General features: G+C 39.3%; 2 protein-coding genes across 5 annotated transcripts in view; one reads left to right on the top strand and one right to left on the bottom strand.

The window, feature by feature from the left end:
- Nucleotides 1-25,568, top strand: part of LOC112558514 (twitchin-like) — a 135,801-nt gene that overhangs the window by 42,500 nt on the left and 67,733 nt on the right. The window contains 13 exon segments of the mRNA XM_025228994.1: nt 235-336; nt 4,579-4,758; nt 6,717-6,981; nt 9,352-9,491; nt 16,957-17,095; nt 17,559-17,680; nt 18,397-18,423; nt 21,446-21,590; nt 22,380-22,521; nt 22,994-23,121; nt 23,979-24,071; nt 24,317-24,511; nt 25,186-25,485. Coding sequence (XP_025084779.1) covers nt 235-336; nt 4,579-4,758; nt 6,717-6,981; nt 9,352-9,491; nt 16,957-17,095; nt 17,559-17,680; nt 18,397-18,423; nt 21,446-21,590; nt 22,380-22,521; nt 22,994-23,121; nt 23,979-24,071; nt 24,317-24,511; nt 25,186-25,485 — 1,978 coding nt within the window.
- On the bottom strand, nt 10,239-16,556 carry LOC112558515. Of its 4 annotated transcripts, none has more exons than XM_025228996.1 (7): nt 15,052-16,556; nt 14,721-14,926; nt 14,324-14,551; nt 13,344-13,551; nt 12,627-12,901; nt 11,116-12,295; nt 10,239-10,895 (listed from the first exon to the last, which is right to left on the bottom strand). In XM_025228996.1, the coding sequence occupies exons 2-7, from the start codon at nt 14,799-14,801 to the stop codon at nt 10,327-10,329; spliced, it is 2,541 nt and encodes an 846-aa protein (XP_025084781.1). In that variant the 5' UTR covers nt 14,802-14,926; nt 15,052-16,556; the 3' UTR covers nt 10,239-10,326. The 4 variants fall into 4 exon arrangements, with proteins under 4 accessions (XP_025084781.1, XP_025084782.1, XP_025084784.1 ...); XM_025228997.1 differs by having other exon boundaries at nt 15,101-16,556; XM_025228999.1 differs by having other exon boundaries at nt 15,305-16,556.

Raw genomic sequence — 25,568 nt, 5'->3', positions numbered from 1 at the left:
GTACTATCTACTCAGTGTTAAAATTTTAGTTCATTTATTATTTTGATCTCTGTCTTGTAGTTTTTTAGCTGTTTGGAAAGGGAATCTAAAATTTAACATGTGCTGAAGTTGGCCTATCAGTTGCAAGGTTCGTCTTGGTATGTTCATTGATATAGTTCTCATTGTGGCATCACCTAGAGACACTTTTCCTGGTATTAACCTTCACCGCCTTATGTTCTTTACCCCTCTCTTTAGTCCGAGCGAAAGAGAGGGGAATATAAAGGTCGAGAGAGGTCAAGCCGGTCTGAGCTGGAGATGTCAGCAGACTTGAGTTGTCAGACTTTCACACAGGAGAAGGCACGTCCAGAGAATCTGGCCAGGCTAAATAACGGCTCTTGCGCTTGTAGTTTGAGAGTAGTTTCCATGCTCAATGCAGCTTTACTATCTTGGTTTTCTTGCACTGGCACACAATGTAGATAACTGCAGCTGCAGCTTGTAGCCTGAGAGTACTGTCTCACACCAAAGTAGCTTGCCTTCCTTGTTTTTTGTTTTTTTTCAACAGCACTCAGCAGTAGTCAGACCAGAGTGTGGGGTGTTTTGCAGTGGATGCTATATATGCTGCTTTTTATTGTTGATGAAAAGTACCCATCATTAGCTTGCACAGCACTTTCATCACATGATTTTTATTTCCTTTAATTTCATTTTTGTTATGAACTGCCAAACTTTTTCTTGTTCTTTGGTTTGTCTACTTCCACATCAGAACACTCAATAGTTACATGAGATTCTTTTCCTGCACCTCACAGTCCAAGGGGTCATGTTTATGTTTTACTTCTTTTAGACCTATTGATTGAGTTGTAACATTTTTTGTTTCTTTGTTGTTTTGTTGTTTTGTGTTGTGTTGTTTTTGGTGAAGCAGTTCTTGTTACATTTTACCATTAGTCTGTGGTGTTCATCTTCTGACAATACCTGGGTCTGTAAAGGTAGGTGGATACAGTGCCTTCAGCTCTCAAGGCAGCCATTCTAACTTCAGTAGAGCGTTTACCCTGTGATGAATTTCATGCATATGTTCTTTGGAATGTAAGTGTTTGTATGTAAGCCTCCTGTACATTTGTAAAATAATCAAAACCATTGTACTTCTTTTTAACCAGTAATACAATATAATACATCTTTACTGTCTACTTCTGTTCACAACAGAGATAGAAATTTTCTATTGTTGGGAGTTCTCAAAAGTAATAAACTTAATACAGTCACAAACCACATATCCATACAATTACTACATTCACACTTAAATATAATAAGCACAATCAGCTCTCTGCTCTCACATTCCCTTTCAGCTTGTTCTCAAAAACACTTCATTTTTTTTATTCATTACTAATCTTAAGTCCAATAAGCAGAGCAAACTGATGTGGTGTAAGAAATTATGGAGCATGTTAGCTTGCTTTGAAAGAGGGTTATAGTGTTCTCAAAAAGACTAATAATAATAAATGCAAAATTTGTAAAGCACATACACTCCTAAGGAGCATGCCTTAGCGCTAAGAACAAGAATGAGACATGGACAGTATACATGGAACAGGAAAACAAATGAATAACATAAACTAAAAAAGAATAAGAAAGAGTACTAATGATGAATAAAAACAAATACAGAAAAGTGCAAAGAATCACCAAATAGCAAGAATTGAGACTAGCTTGAAAAAGGAAAGGATGGGGTACTTACTGACTTTTAACAGTTTCTTTTCCCTTCTCTCATCTTCTATCCTCAGAAATCTATATTGAGAACAAATTAATTTTATCATTTTCTAACTTTACTATTGTAGTGGAAACGCTTGTTTAGAGCAGCATGTACCGCTGACAGTTCTTGTTACCTTCATCTCGCACCCCCTTCAACCCTCATGCTTGGTCACTTCAGCAGTGCAGCGCAAGATGGATGACAACAGTGGGTGACATATTGAAACAAATGAATTATATCATCATCTAAAATGATTATAAATTTGGGGCTAATAGACCAAAACTACTGATTCTCATTTCAGAACACAGACATTTTATTTGTTAAATACTGCTATTTTTGTCAATAGATATAAATAACTCTGCAAAAGTCCCCCGTCTCTTTTTATTAACACTAAACCCAGGCTATATGCTGCCCTCAGTTCTAATCACTATTGTATTAATGGAGAGTGATCAAAGGTGGCATGATGACTGTAATCATGAGCCAGCCTAGAATGTTCCAGTTATGTGTCACATGATGACTGCAACCATGAGTCATTCTAGAATGGTACAGCTGTGTGTCACGTGATGACTGTGATCATGGGCTGGGCTAGACATGTTACAGTTGTGCATCACAGGATGAGCAGGCTATGCATGCTACAGTTGTGTCATGACATCTGTAATCTTGAGCTGGGCCAGACAGTTATGTCCAGCGATGACTGTAACCATGAGCCAGCCTAGAATATTACAGCTGTGTGTCACACGATGACTGTAATCATTACATCTGTGTCTTTCTCTGTATTTTGCTCTTCTTTATATTCATGCACATGGTGTGTGTGTGAGAGAGAAATAGTGTGTGTGTGCGATCAGGGACAGCACTGCTTCTTTCTATTTAAAGTTGTAGGCTGGAACAACTTGTTTTGACATATCTGACATTCAGATACCTCGGACCACTTCAAAAAGGTCTTCAAAAGCCTATATTTTCTGGTCTGTGTACCAGTCCAAACAGAGACCCTGCACTCATATTTGTTTTCTTTTTTGCCAATAGCTGTGCACTTTTGAATTAATGTATTGGTTGATAAGATGACAGTGTGAACCTTTCTTATTTTTCATTTTAATTGTATGAGTTGACTGCTTGGACGGAAGTGTTTTTAGAGGTTTTTTAAAAATAAAAGTTTCTTCTCCATCAGGGAATGTGTATAAATCTTCATTGTTATTATTATTAATAATAATGCTTTTAATAATACCTCTTTCTCTCTCACTCAAACACATATTTGCTTACGTTCAGACACACTCTGTCCTGTTCACCATCATGCATGCTACATCCCAGCTTCTGTCATGTTCGCCTTCATATGTAAGCAACATCTCAGCGCTCCAGCCCCTGCAGACTAACAACTATATGTTGTCAACCAGGCATAGCTGGCATTTTCTAACTAGCAACTCCCCTCACAGTATATTGTGACTGTACTAGATTTTATTTTTTTGTTTGTCTTAAATGTTTCATGTTTATTTATGTAGTGTGATTGCTGCTTGTGGCAGAGTCAAGAGCATCTTACATTAAACTCTAGCTGGAGATGAGAATGAGCAACTAACTGGCCAGGTTATGGTGTTAAGTCTGTGTGGAATGCTGGGAAGGCCAGTTTGTGTCAGTGTTCACTGTTCCAGGTTATGGTGTAAAGACTGTGTGGGATGCTGGGAAGACCAGTTTGTGTCAGTGTTCGTTGTTCCAGGTGTTTGTAGCCCATGGCCTTACTATTTGATCTCTTGCAGAGAAGCAAGATACTTTTTTGTCCTGGATCTCTGTAATCAGTTGTCTGGCATCTGTCTCAGAGAAAAGCCAGATGTTCTTGTCATTGACTTTTGTATCAGCTGTTGCTTATGAAGCGTGTTATCATTTTTGTTTTTAAACTGCTGCCATGCTGTTTGATCTCTTGCAGTGAAGCAAGGTGTTCATGTTATCAGTCTTTGTAATTAGCTGGGTGGTCTCTTGCACTACAGCAAGATGTTCTTGTCATCAATATTTGTTTTGTGTAACAATGTGGTCATTGGTGGACATTTCTACCGACACTTTTGTAACTTTATGAGCTAATATCAGTGCCTCATTCTAACTTGTATTATTGGGTTTTACAAGGTACACAGCTCAATCTTCAATGAAAACTTATCCTAATATTTTATTATTTGCGTTAACTAACTCATTTTACATTAGTGTCATTTATATATCTCTTCAGACAATCAGTTATTTTTCATGGTAATCTCATAGCTGTTTCTACATATAAATTCATTGGTTACATCCTAATAACTTACTTAGTTTTGTATGTAGTTTTTAAAATGTAGGAATGGTATATAATCTATGATTCCATAATGAATTACGTAGAGACATTTCAAAATAAACATTTCCAGCTATGAAAATTAAGGCAAAGTATACTCCGGTGTCAAGTAGCAGTTTTTGCCTTAGAGTTAATGTGTGTTTACAGTTGTGCACTTGTGTGTATGTTTGAGACTGAGGGAGAGAGGTGGAGGTTTTGACATCTTGAATGTTAATTACTGCCATCTACATACGTTAAATCTTTTTAGTCACTTTGCTCCATTCCTTCAAGTTTAGTGAAAGGCAAGGTATCAGCCTACTGAAGAAAGGTACCTGACATATGTTTCAAGTATTTTACAAGCTATAGCAGTGTAACACTTTTGTCAATATTTTGGATTTAAAATAGATTGAAAGACGAAAGAAACAAATAATCAACACCAGTGTTTCACAAGAGCTGCATTGCCATAAAATATTTTATAAACCATTGCGGCTTTGACCAAGTAATTTTATGAGGTATCATGAAATAAAGAATGTATTTAGCTGTGAGCAAAGAAACTAGCTAGCCTTGACCCAAGTGTGGGCATCCTAATCAGCAGAAGGACTCAAGTCGTCGACAGTCTCTGGAACCAGAAATGCCGGTCAAGAAAGTCTCGGCTGAGAAGCTGGAAGCTATGGAACAGCAGAGACGTTCATCCATGCAAACTCGCCGCGCTTCACTTGCTGAGGTCATTCCAGACTGGCCCACTCTACAGCCTCGAAAAGTCATTAAGGAGGTATGCCAGTCACAGCCAAGAAGGCTTTTCCATTGCCAGTTCTCTTCCTTCTATTCATCTGTCCATCCAGAAAGTGCTATGATTTTACTGATCAGGACTGTAACTAACAAACAGCTTATTTTTACTTCATAATTTTTTTAATTTAGTTTTCAGACTGGATCAAAACAGTTTGATTGCCGCCTATAATGTCTCTGATCACATTTGTAACTAACAGCTTATGTTCACCATTATTATTATTTGGTTTTATTTATTTTGTGTGAAGATGCTGTATAAAAGGTGTTGACTGCCAATAGTTCCTTTTACCTATTCAAAGATAACTAATCAGCTGTTTATTTTATGTATTCTGGCTTGTTACTGACTGTAGTACTGTGATAAATAAATATGTTGATAACTGAATCAAAAAATACCCTAATGTTTTTTCTCACAAACAGGTTTGTTTTTCTTGGGTAAGATGGAGACTGCCATCTAGTGTATACCATTTCACAAGTTTTCAGTCATGTACTGATGAACAAAATAACATTGCAATCATCTGTCATGAGATCAAAAACATCACAAATAACAGACATTCATCTTCATAGCAGCACAAAAAGAATTGTCTCCCGTCTTGGTGGAAGGCAAACATTTTCTCGCTATTAATTCTATTTATAGTTTCCCCTGAAACATTGCAGGTCTCTTGACCTGTTTCAAGCATCATGCTAACTCTGAGAACAAAATGCTTCACCCTCTGAGCTGTGTGATAAATTTTACTGTCAAGCTTAAAACTTGCACTGTACCACTTCACCAGCGGTAGGATAAACATTGCATCACAATCCAGTCAGACATTTTTTTCTTATCATCTGCTTGGTTAAAATTAGCATAAGACAAGAATCATTTTTTGTTATATTTTCATTGTATTGGAAGAGGTAAGAAAGAGAGAGAGAAAAAAAGTTTTCTCTCATTATCAGTAGCATGAGAAGTTCAGTAAAATTTTGCTTTCACTGTTACAAGGCAGTAAGGTCTTATTTTATTTGTTTTGTTTTGTTTTTCTTTTGTGTGTGTAATACCCACTCTGAATCACAAATGTTAAAAAAAATGTTTTCCTTTGGGCTTATGTTGAAGATGTCTGTTGATGTTGTGATCATACAGTCCAGTCTAACATTCTCTTACCTACTGAAATGAAATCTCATCTACTTTCATTGTAACAGAACTGATTACACAGAGTCTTCATGTACTTGTTGACTGTTTTATTGTCCATTAGCTTCGAGTGCTTTTGTGTGCAATGCATGGCCAGGGTTTTGTGTCTAGGGGAGCATTCTCTTGTGTGATGCCTGCATGTATTGATGTACATACAGTGTGCATCCAGGAACCATGTAAGTAAAATTACAAGTTTATTAACAATTTTTCACATTAAAGCAATGACATTAATTTATATATTGAGAATAAAATGCAACAAACACTGTAAAACAGTTTATTAAGCTTGTAAGTTTGATAGGTTTTCTTTATATTTAATGGACAGAAATATACAGAGGTGAGTTGACATAAACAGGTTAAATAAGATGAAAGATTACATTTAAGCCTTGGAACATCATAGGATTAGTGCTGCAGGCTCTGGTCACTTTAGAGAGATGCTGACAGGAAAGAAACTATGCATCTAATGCTGCATATCTCAGAACTCTTCTCAAGCTGAAAATTAGAGCTTTGGGGAGATTTATGGATATATTAGACTTTAACTTCAGTCTATTTGCTTTCAGTGTCAAGAAGGATGGTGGTACTGGAGGGGAGTTGGGGAGAAGGAGTTTATGATTAGCAATGAACATTATTTGTTTTACTTCATTTCTTGCAAGGGTTTACATTAAAAAATAGAGAGCCATTGTAATAAGTTAAAAGAAGATTGTGACAATAAATGTTACACGCTCATAGAATGTTTATTGCTGGCATGTAAATGTCTGCTACAGTGATTGGTGTTTTGCTTGTAACAGGAACCAGACAAGTTTATCAAAGACCTTGAAGACCAGAAGTTGTTGGAGGGAGATGAGTGTGAGTTTGAGGCTGAATTCTGCAAACCCAATGCTCGTGTGCGATGGTTTAAAAACAAGTTGGAGATCTTCCATGGACACAAATATCATTTCATCAATGATGACACAACATACAAGTTGGTCATCTCAAATGTCAAACCAGAAGATGGGGGCAAGTTTACTGTGGAATGCAATGGCGTCAACTCTTCTGCCTGGCTATATATAGAAGGTAAATAGTTACTTTGTCTGCTTGTATTTGATCTCTCGCTCTTTATGTACCTCTAGTAGGAGCGCTTGTTTGGGATAGTGTGTACCTTGTGCTCCCCCACTTCACCTCCTCCCTTTCCTTGGTTACTGCAGGAGCAAGACAAGTGACCCTAGAGCTGGTAATGTAGCCTCCAAGTTTTCATGTATTAATAGCAGGCAAAATGCAGTGCCTGCATCAGCACTATAACCAAATATAAGACAGGATAAATAAAGTAATTAGACCTTAATGTTAGTAAGAACAAGGAGATTGTCTCTGATTTCTATCAGAACTCTCCACCAAGTCTCGTAAGTATTATCCGTGTCAAGGAGGGGAAAATGTATGAAATTCTTTGTGATGACAGGCATGTCCTGTCAGGAAAATTTTTTTCAACTTCTATCGGGCCACTGATTCTGTGTACCTGCATGCAGGACCAACAGACTGAGGCTGTCCTTCATCATTTTGGACGTACACCTGAATGTTACTGTGTGTGAATATTTGCAGCTCCTATGTAAGACTGAACCATGAATGTATGAGACTCAGTTGGTGCAGTGGATATGAATATGTTGGGGTATTGTTATTTTTGTTGTGCTTACATATAGAGCTGCTTGTAATTGTCCTCTGGAATAAATACAATCTTATCTTACAAGTCTAAACCCTGTTAAAAAAAATACAAACAGACTGTAAAGAAGATGACAAACCACATAAACACTTGGTTTCTAAAGACAAAAACAATATTAAAAAGAAAACTATAACAAGCTGAAGGTCCTTTACATGTAAAAACTAGTAGCTGGGATAGTACCTAAAACTGAAGTCTAGAATAGAGCAACTTAAGAATGTGGCAACTAGTACGATACACCACCACTGCATACTCAGTAGGCCACCTGAACACCAAGAGCAAGATACTACAAAGGAAAAGAGGGCACCAGCAACCCTTCTCCACACCCCTTTCCTCCCATCCTCCATTCACCATTGTCCTCCAGATCCCCATTCCCACAGTGTAAAATCACCCTTAAATGGAAGCATTTTCCCCTCACAAAATCAACAAGTGCTTGCCCCCTGTTTGCTGCAGTGCAAGGAGGGGTGGGTGTCATTCCTTTCCTTATTTTGAGTGTGGGAAAAGCACCATTGCACCATGTAGATGTTCTGGTCCACTTTCAAGTGGCTCATGTGTCTCAAAATACCACATTTAGCTAACCATCTACTGAGTGTGGGAGAAATATCACTGCACCATGTAGTGGCTCAAGAACCTCAAAATCCCTTTCTCGCCCCTCAGTTATCAGTAACTTAGTAACATTAGCAGGGTAGGCATAGGAGTTCCATGTGAGTAGAGTAGGATGGAATTGGTTTGCATGTATGTAAATAATGTAAATAAATCTATTTTAAATTTACATACCTCTTTGTGTGTGTGACAGCATGTGTCGTATCTTTGTCCTTGTTGAATGAACAAAACAAACATATTCCTTGGGCGAAATGAAACTTGCGTTGTTTAGTGCACAGTAAAATTGCTAACTAAAGCGGTTGTGGAACACAGAACACACGTGATGAAACTGAGAAGCTTTGATCCAAAGGTGAATGATGCACCAAAGAAGACATACTTTTTGGGAAAAAGCAGGTCTTTTGTAGGTTCCAAGGTCAGCTAAGTGCCGATGTGTAGCAGATGGAAGGATTTATAAAAATAACTTGAGGTATTAGACTAGATAGCACACCTGATGAGTAAGAGCTAGAATTGCAATGGAAAATTCTCCTCAAGAACTTTTATCTTTTACCCTGGAACAACAACGAGGCATGGACTGATTGGTGCTATAGGGCTTATAGGATCCATGACTAACTGATGGTCTGGCCATAGTGTGTAGTTAGCCTTTTAAAAATTGGATTAGTCCAGCCTCAGTACCTATTTTGCTTTTGAGATTGGATGTAAAGAACTATGATTTCATTGCCTGTCCCCTGGCAGGAAAGGACATCATTTGTTAGCTAAGTGATCATACTTGAGGTATGAAGATTATACACCTGCTAGTAGAAAGAGACTGTACTTCTCACAGTGACACTTTCTGCAAAAGACATTCAGTTTCCTCAAAATCCTCAGTCTAGAGCCCGGTGCCTGTTGATTTTTGACAGTTGCATTACTCCTCATTAAATGTCTTTTAAGTGCTGAGTGTTTCAGTTCTTAATATCTTCATATTGTCATTGATCACCACTGTTTAATGTCTGGTAATGTTTTACAGCAGATGTTTTCATATCTTCATGATCTGCCATGATCTCCACTGTTGTTCACTCCTGTCAGTCTTCATGCTCATGTGTTCTCATTTCCAGTATATGCATGTTGTCACAGGTGTTGTCTGGTTTGTTTTGCAGCCAAGGAGCCTGAGTACTACTTCACCCAGAAGCTTCCCCAGCAGTATGATGTTAAACGTAAAAAGACAGCAAGTCTGGAATGCTTTGTGTCAGACCCACGAGCCTTTGTTAAGTGGTACAGGATGGGAGAGCCCTTAGAGGTATGATCATTTATATGAACTCATAGTAGGGAATGGACCGTTTACATTTTTTTATATTTTTTATGCATTTTGAGATTTTTCTGTTTTGAAATTTTCATCCCACATTCACCATGTAGTTTTTTGGTTGCTACTTATGTTGATCCTATGAGCCAGTCATGTGCCAGTCAAGCTAGTTAAATAATCAAAAATAATAATAATTTTATAGTAATAATTGAATTTGAGAAGCCTTAGTCAGCCTTCACTTTTTAAGGCTGGAAGAAATTAGTACAGTATACTTTAAGACGCTGATGCTTATATCTACTTCAAGAAAGAAGTCATTTGCTTTTAAGAATTTTAAGAATCTACATCTGATTGGAAAAGTCTTAGAATGTTCTACAAGTCTTAAGAAAACATTTTAAGTACATGTACTTTCCTTTATTTTCTGATACTCTGAATGTATGTCTTTCCTTATTTTTATTCTACCAGAATACATGATTAAATTACAGAATACAGAAGTTAGGATAAAAAATTAGTTTCTACTGTGATTTCATAAAATTATTGGATCATGCTACTGTACAGTTCACAATTTTGTGCACATGTGGTGGGTGAAAAGGAAAGATCGTACATGAAACTTGTTGAATATTTTTATGCTTAAAGATATTATTTGTGGCTAAGTTTGCACACATGCTCCACACACACACACACATGCATGTACCCATGTGCACACATATACACACATACATATTTGTGATGCTGAGTTAGTCATGATGGGTTTCTCAGCAAGCACATTTTATATTCATATCCTCATACCGTTTCACATGCAGTTTAGCAGTCTAAATATTATCTAAGTTGGTTCTCACTTTGCATGCAGCTGGCTTTTTACGTATCTTCCACTTCCTTTTGCTTTGACAATGGATGGCTGCAGCTGTTCACTTCTTGCCTTTCTACCCAAGCTTCTTGTCCACTGTGGCTCAGATTGCCCCCGAGGTAGAGAAGCTATGTATTTGGGTGTCAGCTCTGCAGAGTGTGGTCTGATGTGTCGATCACGGTGCTGCTCAGCCTGTGCCATTGGTAGAAGTGTGCTAATGAGATCAAGAGGCCGGAACCATTCCTTTAAATAACTCTCCACCAGATCCTCTGGATTGAGGCGTTTCCAGGTGCCACTGTTGTGGGTAGGGCGGATGTCAGTTTTCTTCCTCTGGTGTCTGGCTTGCTGAATTGGCTGTTTTTTCATGTGCCTATGATGATGCTTCTCCACGCTTGCTGCTGGTGGTGGCTTCGGAGCCTTGTATTGCTCACTGTGACGCTTTTCAAGGGCATTTTGCAGCTGCTTGATCTGAAGGATTTTGTATTTCCACAGATTGTCTTCAAAGTTACCCTTCTTGCGTCCTCTGAATCTTTGTCTTGGCTTTAACTTGTAGTCACCTGCATACATTCAAGCAGAGATTAATTGTACAGAATTATACAGAACGAACGTTTCTTAAGACTGTCATACTAACCAAACCTGCCTGAAGCGAAGTATACTACTCTTAAAGGATTCTGTCTATGGAGTCATGCAGAGTGAACCTTATGTATGAAGGACAGCCTTGATAATGATCTTCAATCATGTACACATTCATGCATGCACACAACATACACCTCTCACCTTTGTTTATATCATCTGTAGCATCTAAAGGAAGGTGAGAATTTTTCTCACGCATTGTAAAAAACCATTGGAGGAAATTGCCTAAAGAGGCAAGGCCGCCATCTGGGATGTTGTTATCATTCCACAAGGCTTTCTTGACTTCTGATGGCTTCGGATGAAATGGAAGATGCAGCTTGACCAGCCAGTCATCCCATGTAACAAAAAATGTATGCTGCTGATGTGCATTCATCAAAAACACTGAGGACCTGATTGCTAGTGGTGTCTTGAATATGGGAATGCTGTCATTCTCTGAAAGGGGAAGCCCTGCAACAAGCAGATAGTAGTCTGAAGATGCCAGGCCAGTCTTTCTATCCACACGACCTCTGAAGACCTTTACAGTCTCATTGGCATGCACCTTCATATCATAGATGACAGTGTTAGGACTGTGCACAAAAATGTGATAATGTTGCAGTTTCAGATCCAAAGGTTTGCGATATTCTTCCATCACTTTCCCAATACGGCCATTGTTGGGAAGCTGGTAACCATCAACAAATAAGTCATAGAATGTGGCATTGGGTATACCAATCTCTTCAAGCATTATCTTCACAGAATGAACTGTTCGTGTTGGCGAGCATGTGATGACCTCACAAATCCCATTTCCCAGCTGAAATGTTAGCTGAATGCCATGACTGATATCAGCATCAAGACACATGGAAGAAAAATCCACTCGCACAGCTGGCGTACGGTGAGAGATTTTCCCAACAGCTGAGGCTAGGTCCAACTTACGCTTGCCATGAAAGAGTCGAATGAGGTTAACAGGATATCCCAGCATACCATGCAGTTTAAGAGCTAGCACAGACCAGTAGTCAAACTTGGACACCAGGAAGTTGTGTATCTCCCCACTGTCCAGTAAGACAGGCACTTTCTGTAAGCTCATTTCATATGCCAGAGCAATCGTGGACAGTTGAAAAACTGCTTCATCTTCGACACCATACAGTCCCAGACAAGATGTCCACTTCATGGATACACCACCTGGACTGTACATCACCAGAGCATGGTGGGGCAAGAAGAGGTGGAAGAAATGAGAGGCGTCCCCTGCCTGTTGGGTGATCGTGCGGCGCAAAACCCTGTTGACGAGGCCAGCAGTGGTCATGCAGGGATCAACATACATCTTATACTGCTTGCCCCAGAATGTCTGCACCTGTTTGTACAATGGTCAAGTTTATAGTTTCATCTTTTAGTTTTTGAAAGTTGTGCACATATATGATAGATGTACATGCACACTTGAAAACTACATTTACATACACATTCATGAATACACATTGTTGAAATCAAATTAAGCCATAAGCACTTCCCACCCGCATTATATTTCTCAGTTGAAGGTATTTTGTGTCAGTATGACTTTATTTGTGCCTAACATTGTGGTACAGCGTGAGACATTCTCTTGTGTATTGCTGTATAACTGAAGACATCTAGAACTAGAGAATAGTTGGTCTTGCTAATAATACGTAAATGTCTAAACAATCACTAACTGTGATGCAGATGTCATAAACAAGCTGCATAAGAACAAACACTGTGCTGCCATCTGCAATGCGATAGTCAAACAAGTGTCGCTGATTCTCAAGAGGCTGGTCATGGAAGAGCAAGTCCATGCGTTCCATGGGCAACCCTCTCTGATGCTGCAGCTGAGCTTTAAGGCTGCTCACAGTCATTGTGATGTTGACAGCCATTTTCAGCTTGACCTTCAGCTGAGTTATCTCCACATGTATAAGATAGTCATACTTGGGCACCAGCAGGACAGAGGAACCTATACGAGCACAACATTTGTTTATGTAAAAATGTGTGGACCATTACCAAGCGTTGGTAATATCAAGATTTTCAGTTTTTTATCCTCTCCTAAACAACAACTTGTAATCAGAACACATAAAAAGTGTTCCGGATTAAGACACTATTTAGAAAAACATTAATAATATTTTTCTTTCACTAGGAAATTGCATGTTTTGCTCACAGAAATTCCAACACTTACAGAAATGAACATAAGGACTCTCACTGGTAAGGCAGTGCTAACAATCATGCTTGGATTGATCAATTTTGAAAATAGCTTTAACACTGCTGTCAAACATGGACTGATGATTTGGTTACACACTTGTCCTATACTGATGCTGTTAAATCTACATTAGTGGGTTTGATAAGCATGACCACTGTCACACCTAGCCCAGTACTTTGGTAAAAACTACTCCCTGATGTACCTGGACTGATGGTGCGTATGCCTGCTGGATCAGTGAGTCGCTCAGCACCAGGCAACAACAGCAAGGCCTTGTCAGTGGCCATGTTACCCTTGAGAGCAGACTGTGCAAAACTTATGACAGTGGCCAGTGTGTCTCCAGGGATAGGCGTAAAGATGGCCAAGGTGTCTGGCAGATGGTATGACCACACAGCCAGCTGTGTACCAGCTGTCTACATTAAACATAGATGTATAAACAGGTGATCACTAGATGTAGCAGATGATCATAAGATCACAGCTTCAAAAGAAGAAGCTTTATATGATTAGTTCATAAATGTTTTAGAATTGTACATAACAGGATTAGTCTATAAACTCTTTAGATGTGTATATATATATAATTTGTTTATAAGCGCTGTGAATTTCTAAGAGACTGTAGTGTACAACATAGATTGTACAATTTAACACCCAAACTTTATTGAGAAAGAAACAAGCAATCATATTACATGAAGTTTGAAGAGAACAAGAACCACCAAATCACAGCATGTCAAGTGCCAGGAAATACAAAAATAAGAATAGTAGAACATATATTATTATGAATTTTCCAACCAAATATACATCAGGATGTACTAATCTACATTTTCACTTCTTGGCAAGTTACACAATTACACATTACAGTCAAGGTCGACTGTCCTGGGTTCAGCTCTTGTCTCGGGCACACTGTTCTTTCTCTGCATGTGGCATCTGTTTAGAGGACTTGCTGCCTTGCCATGATATAGCCTTAGCTGCTGGCTCCGAGTAAAACACTAATTCCCCCTTCCACATCTTTTTGATTCTAGCACTTCCTGCAGAATCTTCTTGTTTATTTGAACTAGAAAGGTGCAGCTACCCTCTGCAGTATGGGGATGTGTCACAAAACATATTACTGATGCTGTTATTAGCTCTACCTCGGGGTAGAATGTTGCAGTTTGAATTATGAACGTAAAAACAAGAAGTGCATTGCCGTACCTTGTCTAAATCCACATGCATGTAATCATCCACTGCTCTGTCCTCAGGATCTTCATCAGAGCTTAACCCATTAGCCTCAGTTTCATCCATGATGTCCTGGGTGGCAGGGAACAAGTTCCGTAATTGAGGCCCAGAGGGTAGTGTATAGTTAAGATTCTGAAGATGTGGTCCAGTTGGGTATGCAGGCAAGTACAGTGTTCCATATGGCGCTTGGTCAAAACCTAAGTACTGTAGACAGATGCAGACTATTAAATAATATCACAGATGAATGTTAAAGGGTATTGGCAATAAATAAGTTAAAAGTAAGAACCAAGTTAATACTACTAACAGATAAACTTCTCAAAGATAAGTTTGTAACTGTCCAGAACAAGTTATCATCAGTTTGTACAAAAATCACCTGATGGTCATAGATGGAACCACTAGGACCCAGCTCATCCAGGTGTGGCTGTTGATGTTGTAGTGTAGGCATGTTGTCCATTTCGTCCTGCTGTCCTTTGAAGGTGGGGAGAGTGGTTGTCACCTACTGCCTCTGTGACTCCTCATTGTTAAGTACCATTTTGTGCAAGTGAAACTCTTTTTGTGATAGTCAAGAGCTGGTTGACTCTAGTTAGCAGAAAGAGGTCAGAGCAAGGAATTTTAAGTGGGCATAACTATGTTACAGGATAATGTCATGAATTGAAGATCTTTCTGTACACCAGAGGGAATTCTGCTCTGCGTGCTATGCTCACCTGTACCTTGTGATGTTCTCACCAGTTCTGCTCTGCGGGCTATACTCACCTGTACCTTGTAATGCTCTCATCAGTTCTGTCTGCTCTTTGGGCTATGCTCACATGTAACTTGTAATGTTCTCATTAGTTCTTCTTTGTAAGCAGTGCTCACATGTAACTTAACTTGTAATGTTCTCACCAGTTCCGCTCTGTAAGCTGTGCTCACATGTAACATATAATGTTCTTAAAGTTCTGCTCGATGGGCTCTGCTCACCTGTAGATTGTGAGACATTTGCTTCATGTGTCCTCCTTGATTTCCATGACTGGTGATGCCTGGATCCCTTCAGCTAGGTATGTACTTCAGCTGTATGGGAGAAGATAGTGTGCATTGCACTCTAGGAGCTAAGGTAGTGACAGTCAAGGCATTGCCACCCACAGTCTATAGTAACCTGGCTGTCACTTTCTGCACCCACCAAGCCACTCCCCGCTGCGCTCTGTCGCCGTCACCATAACAACTCCCGAAGCAATCTGCCCGCACCTGTACACCTGTGCGCCTGTCTAGGTCTCTGGTCTAGAAGTCTAGCATAAGACTTTAACACCTGTCTTTGAGTCCCTGGTATAGCCGTGTAACATAAGGTGCGTGTTCCTGTCGCCGTAGCTACAAAGTTAGGTTAGCACAGACCACCAGTGCTGTCGTTCCTGCACTAGACGTAATAATAAGTAATACACCCTTGATATTTCTTAACATCATCACTGTGCTGTTTCATATTCATCTTTTAATCATAGGTGTTGTTTTAGGTGTAAATTATTTTCCAAGTGCTTTGTTTGATATTTAAATTTGTATCATGCCTCATGTATTCCCAACTATACAAGTGTGTTTGTCACCGTGTGTACCGGCAATTAGCTGCTATGATCGCTATTTTGATCGTCGTGCTGGCGAGGGCAGAGCTAGACAGGTGTCTCTGTCGTTCCTGTCTCAGCGACAGGTAGGCGCGTCACTGGCTGACGACAGGGTTGCTAATGTACACAGGGGAGGGCAGGAGAAAGCGACAGTGTGACTCCCCTCCCCCATGACAGTTTGACTGGCCGGGTGTATTGACAACTTTGACTCTGTGTCTCCAGGTGTTGTGTACTACTGTACTGTCGTCACCCGCCAGACGCGGGCCTTTCAAAGCCGGGGTCATATGTCACGCGGTCGCTCTTGTCCTTCGGCAGTCCTTTGATCTCCATCGAAGTGTCCAAAGAAATCGGTGGCACTGTACTCTGTACCCCTTCATGCACTGCATTTCTTCGCACCACTTGTTTCTTGTTCTTGAGCTTTTGTCGTTTGTGGGCTACTGTACAGTTCTCTGTATACACTTATATAGACACATCCAGCTGCCACTTACATCAACCACAAATTGTTGGAACAGCAAGCTCCCTAACTCTCTTCACATACTTGTTGACAACAACTATAGACAGCTGCGTAACTCTCTTCACATACTTGTTGACAACTGTAGACAGCTGCGTAACTCTCTTCACATGTTGACAAGTATCTCTCTTGCCATAAAGTAGCCAGCTGTCTCTTGCCTTCCTGTCTCTTGTGAGTAGCCAGCTGTCTTTTGCCTTTTTATTTTAACAGCGTCTGGCTTGAAGGAAATTATCGATCATAACAATTGACAGCGGGCAAAAGTTTTCAAATGTTCATAATCATCGCATTATTACCGACGACCTAAATGAAAACCGAGTCTTCACTGAACACTCGTTGACACGATCACTGGCATGTGAACATTGAGGGACATCTCTACACAAATGTCTGTCCCAACAACATTGTCAGTGCGACTGACAGGCTATCAAGCAGGTCTTGTCATTGCCGGATGTTGTTGTTTTTGTTGATGTGTTTTGCTTGTCAAGCTTGTGTTATCCTTCTGTCTGTCGTGGTTGCAGTACACTCCAGGCAAGTATGAGATCCAGCGGCGAGAAAACCGTTGTATCTTGCGGGTCCTGGACGCGCAGCCTGAGGACGAGGCGGAGTACTCCTGCAAGTGTGGCAATGCTGTCACCTCAGCAGATCTCTATGTCAAAGGTACCGTTCACTCCTGCTGCATGCTGGGATGTCTCACACAGTGTACATGTGCTTAAATAATATCTACTTACCTTCATTTTATTATATTAAACGATGCTTGAAATAGGTTAGTGGGTATTTCAAGAGTGCCACTTAAATAAAACTTAAGAAACCAAAACAGCAGGCACAATTTTACCATGGTACATGTATGTGTGAATATTAATTGATCTCAAGTTGACTGATAATAGTTTACAAAAGACTGTTGGGGGTATAATAAGAATATCTCTGTAAACATTTGTTTAGTTCTTGTACTCCAAGAATTATTGGGAACAATTTGAAAAAGTGAACATCTTTAATACCATTATTCTGTAATTCTGTAGATACATTAAATTTGGAAGAAGCAATGGCTGACTTTATTAGGTGTCTAGAACCTGAATGGAAATTTATGAAGCTGTTTATGAAGCTGTTATTTATGTGTCTCTAGAACCTGAATGGGAGTTTATGAAGCTGTTGGATGATGTGGAGGCTGTAGAGCGGGAGAAGGCCATCTTTGAATGTGATGTCTCAGATCCCGAGGCTGATGTCACATGGTGGCGAGGAGATAAGGTCAGGCAAGGTTTCATGTTAAATTAACTAAACTCCCAGAAATGTGTATTGTGTATCATCAAGCAAATTCAAAGAAATATTTTTTTATTGCATGTACAGGTTTAGTTTTCCTACTACAATGTCAAAATAACTTGTTTATGACATACATCTAAGGAAATATATTTACAAGCACAACAACCTAAACAACAAGCTCAAGCATGATGCAAGAAATGACCATCTTTTACAGCTTGACAATAGTGGGCGCAATAATAATCTTTTATTTCTTTTGACCAAGCCAGCAACATATAACGTACAATTTTAATTGGCTTAACAAAGCTAACTTTTTATTTTGCATTTCTTAGTGTCAGGTGATTGTGTTTATTTTCTAACAGCTAATATCAACTTGGTGTGTAGATGCTTTTTACTGTCAGGAGTTTTTGTTTCTTATAAGATATCTTTCCACTCTTTCTCTAATTATTTTCATTTTGCACCAAAATAACGTTTAACAGTAACAAATGCCTCTAATGTTTGAGAATTAATTCTTAACAATTTTTGTTGTTGTTTTTTTAAAAGTATCTTAAGCAGTTATATTTGGTTCTTACACTTTAGCAGATGTGATATACCATTTGGTGTGTTACACATCTTGTTTCAATATTTGGCTTTTAGTTTTGAAGCTGGTGTTAATTTGACTCTTGCATTTGACACTTAATCTGATATACTAACAACTTGCTTTACAGATGGAAGATGGCTCAATACGCTGGGAGGTATCAATGTTCACCCTTTAGTAGATGCTGCCTGATTTGCTTAGCATTTTAATAGAAGCACACACACACACACAAAAGCATGAATGTACCAAAAGCCATGACACATGTAGGCATTGGGTGTGATCTTTTAGTGTACATTTTATCATTCACGTGTAAGTAAAGCATGTCGAATAGTGGATGTAAAATAATTGGTGCCCTTTACACTCGCTGTTTGCCATCCTCACACACTGATGTTGACATCATCACACACACACACCCCCCTTGAAGACGACTTTTTGATTTCTCTGTTGTCTCAAAACTTGCTGTGCATCTCCTGAAGCTTGATTTCTAAATGCTGCTAGGCACTTTCCCTTTTATGGTTGATGTTTCTGAGCACACTTTCTGCTTCAGTATTCCCCAAACCAATTTCATTGCACAAGAAAAAGATATTTGTGTGAAATGTTCACTTTGATAAAGGTTAAATGTTGTGGTCCCATAGCCTAGTGAATAGAGGGGCGGAGACCTGTTGGTAGTCAATGTTTCTAGGGCATGGGGCATAAAAGGCAAAAGGTCATGGTCCCATAGCCTAGTAGCTAGAGGGGCAGGGACATGCAGGTAATTGTTTCTATGGCATGGAACATGAAAGAATTCAGACAGTACCTTTTACCTTGCCTGATAAGTCGGGCATAGAATTCAGATACATGTAGTACCTTTTACCTGTCCTAATAAATCAGGTGCCCATCTGCTGGGTTGGCAGGGAGAGCAGTCTAGTCACACGCATAGGCAAGATTCCTCTTACAGTAGAGTGGGGAGGTTCACTCTAGTATCCCACTCGCCATGAAGAATAAAACACACAACTGCTGTTGGGTCCAGGTATATTTATTTGAAACAGTGTTTATTTAAGGAGTAACAGTAGCTCATCACCTACCCTTATTCGCTGCTGTCTCAGAAAACTTATTCCTAACAATTAAGCTTACTTGTCAGGCAGAACAATGTTTGCTGCCTACAGAGTGTTCTCTCACTCCAATCCTTTACCCGCTTATCTCCAGACCTGAACCCTTGAACCATCTTATCCCCAGAACTGAATACTTGACCTTCTTATCTACAGACTTGATTCCTTGACTTTATCCCCAGACCTATCCTCCATTTTCCTTCCTAGCCATGTGGTTATCCTCATCTCTTTGTACATTACTATTGCATCAACATAAACCCCAGTCAGCAGCATTATTTTCAAGATGCACCCTACTGACAAACCTCCTGCTGACTTTAGTCCCCTCCTGCTGATGAGAGAATGGTGACAAAGACCATTTCTAGCCTGGCACTACCAAGGTTACACGGTCACTTGGTGGTCAGTCATGTGCTGCTGCATTGGCGACTGAAATGTGCTGTGCCTGTGTGGGCGCATACGTGTGACAGAGAGAGTGTGTGTGTGTGTGCATGTTTGTGTGTGTTTGTGAGAGAGAGAGTATGAATTTTTGTGTGTGCCCGTATCCTTTCCTGCCAATCACATTTCAACTATCAGTCTTCTGCTTGGTTGGCAGTGACAGTTTTAGTCAGCCTCAGGCAAACCTTCGACTGGTAGTCTTCTGCTTGGTGGGTTTGATGGTCGCAGGCTTAGGCAAGCTTCTGCTTGGAAATCGCCTTAATCAATAGGCTATAAGGTTTCTCCCCAATATAAAATGTCAGTGAGTTACCACATGGCTATGGAACCTCCTTATAGGACCAGAATGTAATTTAGTGTCTATCATGCCGGCATTCAATATATGTTCTCGTGATATGTAGATAGATATGGTGTCAGAGTGTGTTATATCAATGTACACGTGTTCTAGTGACATGTAGATTTATGTGGTGTCAGACTCCATGTCTGTAGATGTGCTGTATTTACATGTAGTTATTGTTAGTGACAGTGAGCTACTGATGTGTCTTGACAGAGGGGTTCATGCTAACACATTACAGTCACCAGAAGTTAAACATGGTGACTCTGGCTGAGTACATCTCACCATACAGTGTCAGAGTAATTCTCACCATACAGTGTCAGTATAACGTCAGAGCGATTCTCACCGTACAGTGTTGGAGCGCATCATGGCATGGACGTGTATTTAAGTTTGTTTAAGGGGATATAAGTTCGTGATCATGGTGACATTTTGATGTGTTACAGAAACATATAGTTAGGTGTGGTAATTTACCTGTGTAATTGCCACTATGATGTGTCACAGTTTGTTGTGTTAATATTATAGTAAATATTATAGGGAGGTAGCTTGGGCATTATGACTCAGACCAAGTTACTGTTACATTGTGATGTCCACAGAGTGTGTCATGTGAACATTTATACATGTTACAGTAACATATAGTCATAGTGACTCAGACCTACTGCCACTATGGTATCAGAGTGTGTCATGTGAACATTTTAGATGTGTAACAGTGACAATTTTAGTGTGGTGACAGTCTGAGTATCTGCCATGACAGTGTCATGATGTATGGAAACCACTTGTTTGCATCAGTAATGTGTTCAAATATGTTAGGGCTGATCCCATTCTAGTAGGTATGCTGAAATAGGAACATGCTGCTGAAAGATGCAATGTGTCCAGCCTTATAGTTTGTTTGGAAACAGCCAATCACTAGCAGTTTGTCCAAAACCACATTTTGTTGCTTAGGATAAAATATATTTAGCTTGTTCTCAAGATTATACCTTCTTGCAATGATTCTGTTTTATATATTTGTTTTTACTTGGTCATTGGCCACAAGTGACATGTAGATTTCTGGATGTTAGCTTGTCAAGGCCAGAATCCATTGCCTAGTCAGTGTCCATTAATTAAACATTAGTTAAGTACATAATGTTAATGCTATCTTTGAAACATGAAAATCTCATCGTATTGAACCTTCTTAAAGTGTCTGCTAAAGATTTCTGAAAGGCACCAGTGGGCCTTGTGTGAAGGCTGAGAGCTTTACATTGTATGGTGTCCCAGCAGTTAGTTCTTGTGTGTAGATGATAGTGAAGCATGCTACGTTACAATGACCTGACAACTTTTCTATGTATTATTAGGAACTTAAGCCTGGTGGCAAGTATGAGTTCATAAAGGAGGGTCTGAAACGTCGCCTTCAGATTAAAAACTGCAGCTCCAAGGATGACGGAAAGTATACCTGCAAGATGCTTGATCAGCAGACAACGGGGGAGCTCTACGTTGAGCGTAAGTTGGAAGAAGTGCGACATTGAGGATCTTCCGTAGGGAAGAGAAGGGAAAAAGCGCAGTGTTTATAGTAAACTTTGAGCGTGAATGACACAGCAGTGAAACTTGAGTCAAAGGTGTGCTCAATATACACCTCTCACCTGAGTCATACATGTACTCAGTATGAATCTCTTACTGGTATATTCAGGGGATTACTACAGCAAAATACTAGACTGAATAACACTGTACTGTACAGATGTGTACTCACTCCAGTTGTACTGTATAATACTGTACTGTACAATTCTTTATAATATTACTGTATTATCTTTAGTGATAGTTATCGAGCCATACATTTTTTATTTAGTTTACCATTGCAGAGGAGCAGAGTTTATATTCAGATGATTGTTACAGAATAATTCATTTTTCTTTTCAAGTAATCATGCCCTAGACATTAGTGTTAAGTCACTAGACTATAATCTATTGTGTAGTAGGTATCAGGACAGCCACAGCAATTTGTCCACTTTAGCCAAAAGCCAAAACTGGTAAACTTATGTCTTATCCAATAACAAAAATTCTTTGTCTGACAGTGGTGAAACTTCAGGGTTGTTGGTATGTGTAAAAGATTCATTTTAAAGCCAACGCTAATTGTCTCAAGTACCTCATATTGAAAATTTTAGCTGACTTAATGCACTCATCATACTAACATCACACTTGTGAATGCAATCTTTTGATTTATTTAGGCATTATGACATCCCATGAATATCTATATGTTTGTGTCTGTATGCTGGTTGATATTTTAATTTTCTATAGCGGATGTCAAATTCATCAAGAAGCTTACAGACAAAAATTGTAAAGAGAAGGAAAGCGTTTCTTTGGAAGTCAAGGCCACTAACCCCCACAAGCATCCTGTCAAGTGGCTGAAGGATGGCCAGCCTATTCCTGACAGTGCCCGGTAAATCTTGATCATTGTTGATTTACCATTATTTGCCTAATAATAGGAAATCTTTCCTTGATCGTTTTACACTTTGGTACCCAGGGAAAGGTCTGAAAAATGTGTCTCCAAAAGACACATAAAGTATCAGAATCTGAGAGCTTACAAAAGCAGATGAGTTGAGTGCATGAAATCACATCAGTATAAATCATACAGAAAGTAAATTTTCTTAGTAACTTTGATAGTAACCAGTCAACCCAATGACCTTAAGGGAAACAACTGCTCTTTGAGCAAACAAATTATTACACCTGGTCAACTCCTCCATGCCAGCGTTGGCAAGGCTGAGGGCATTTGCATTGGGTCATCTGTCAAGTATCAAAGAAAAACTAAAAGAATTTCTTCTTTAACTTCACTTGAAAACCTAACTATTAGGAGAGTAATCATCATTTTTATTATTCTTATTTTTTTTTTTCCTTTTGTTTTCTCTATCCAGATTTGAGGTGTCCCAGAAGGGAGAGATGTATAAACTGGCCATTAAGGACACAGACATTGCTGATGGCGGAGAGTACACTCTGCAGATTGGAGATCGTCACACTCAGTGCACTGTGAAAGTCCAGCCTTGTAAGTCATGCTGTTGTATGTGAACTTGATGTAAGTGCTGACTGACATATATCCATGTTCACAGCATTTATGAACTACTAATGAAATCAATACCTAATCTTTTATTTATTCTAATGATATTTATCTTTCTCTTTTTCTTTTTTTCTTTGCTATATTTATCCTCTCTAGGGGAAATTTTTGTTGCTAAAACTACAGAGATATTCAGTCTGTTTGAAACATCATCAAATATTAAAACATTTTCAGTTTTCCCCATAATACATGCATCCTTTACATTGAGATTAAAATTGTCCAGTTATCCACTTAATACAGGTCTCCTGGACATGGAGATTGATTTCTTCTTAGTCCACCATACTCTGTCTTCAGGATACAACCCACATCTTCTTTCTTTAATTTAATCCCTACAGCTTTCAAAACTCTCCATAAGTGAAGTCCTGCACCAAAGTAATTACCTTTCTCCACAATAATCCTAAGTACAGCAATTACAAAATGACATGAATTCTAAACTTAGATGTTAAAAAAAGAGAATAGTTCTTCCAGACCTGGTTTAAGATAAACATTGCAACAAAAAATCTCAGAAGAGAGGAAAGAGATGTTGTCCCTCTGTCATTATTCTGATCTTCTTGCCAAGTGGAAGCATGGGCAGACATAATATCAAGAATCCTCTGAAAAAGCGAACAGAAATACACCCCACTGGACAAAAATAAATTTGTGACAATATTTAGCCAAAACTAAAGTTTGAAAAATATGTGAGATTCTACCAAAAACATGTTTTATTTTTTTCTTTAGTATTACACCTTAATACTTGACAGTAAAGCATACCTGAACTTTTCTTGTTTGTTTGTTTTTTTTTATGACAGTGCCAAGGCCTCCAAGGATAGATGCAAACCAAGTTCCAAAGGAGATCTTTGTCAAAGAAGGAGAGAAGATAGAATTGCGTATCCCATATGACGGTAAAAATCATTTCATTTTCTTTTTATACCAGAGAAAAATAGAAAAATTAGCACATTTGAGTTGTGTTTGTGTCACACACAAAAATCAAACAGATAAGATAGGTGAAGAAGTTTGAGTGGAAACAGCGTAACAAATGTACAGCAGATATGAAAGACATTATCATAAGCAGGATTAAAACAGATCGTAAACATTATCATAAGCAGGACTATAACATTTTCACGGGTAATTGTTGTATTCTGTCTAGGTGCTCCTATTCCACGTGCTCAGTGGTCAAAGAATGGTGAAGCGCTTAATGAAGCTAACCTTGACACAGAGACAGTTCCCAGATGTACGACACTGCGCATTCCTGGTGCCAAATGCAGTGACACTGGCCAGTATGAACTCACCCTCAGTAACGAGGCTGGAACAGACAAGATTCCTATCAAAATAACTGTTATGGGTTAGTTTTTATCAGGTTTTATTTCTACATTCCACCTTCTTGCTTGAATTATGTGTCAAGTTAAAATAAATATAAATCGTGGATGTTGAACCTCACAGTAAAAGTTACTTTTTTCTAACTGTTCTCTCCTTAAAGGAAGGTTTTGTAAATAAATTGGTTTTCATTATCCAAAATATGTGTGGTAGTGGCTAACATTGACGTTAGCCAAAGGCTGATTGATCAGCAGTTCTGTTTGGCACACAAGTTTGTTAGGGGAACGTGGTGAGGAGAAGGGGGGATTCATCCAACTTTCCACTAAGTGAGCCCCAGTAACATAACCATACTGTCTTCTAAAACCACCAATCATTAATAGCATAAGAGCCCTCTTGGTAGTTATAAAATGGGAGGGAGAAGTATGGCAGTGAAAATCAAGAAAGAACAAGTTGCAAGTCACAGCACAGCCAGCAGAAGCTATTGCCACCTCAAATCAGGCAGAAACTTTGACAAAGGGTTGCTTTGCTGGGCTGTTTTTTGCACTAGTAGCTGATAAGCAAGTAGTTGCCATAATAAAGGTATTAACAACCTACGACTACATGTGTGTAGCATTGTCTCCACAAAGACCATGCAGCGTGTGCCATGTGTTTGGTAACCTGGTTACATATCATCAATTTTGCCATCAATATTCTTGTTGGTAGGACCACCTGGCCGCCCAGAGGGTCCACTTGAGGTGATGGATATCTATGCTGACCGCTGTGCTCTGATGTGGGACAAGCCCAAAGAAGATGGCGGTTCCCCCATCACTCACTACATTGTGGAGAAGTTAGACATGGAGAAGGGTGAATGGGAGAAAGTCTGTGACACTGAGGACATGGAGATTGATGTCTCAGACCTCACACCGGGTCACAAGTACCAGTTCCGTGTCTCTGCTGTCAACTCTGAGGGCATCAGTGAGCCCCTGGCAACAGACGGTGCAGTCTTGGCCAAAGACCCTTGGGGTAAGAATTCAGATATCCATATGCCCAGATCACTACTTTCTCCATCTCCGTCTCTCTCACTCAGACGTACAAATTTGTGCACA

The sequence above is a fragment of the Pomacea canaliculata genome, linkage group LG3 (assembly GCF_003073045.1).
Source record: "Pomacea canaliculata isolate SZHN2017 linkage group LG3, ASM307304v1, whole genome shotgun sequence".
NCBI classification, from domain to species: domain Eukaryota; kingdom Metazoa; phylum Mollusca; class Gastropoda; order Architaenioglossa; family Ampullariidae; genus Pomacea; species Pomacea canaliculata.
The sequence above is the reverse complement of the archived record's forward strand: the minus strand, read 5'-3'. Positions and strand labels throughout refer to the sequence as shown.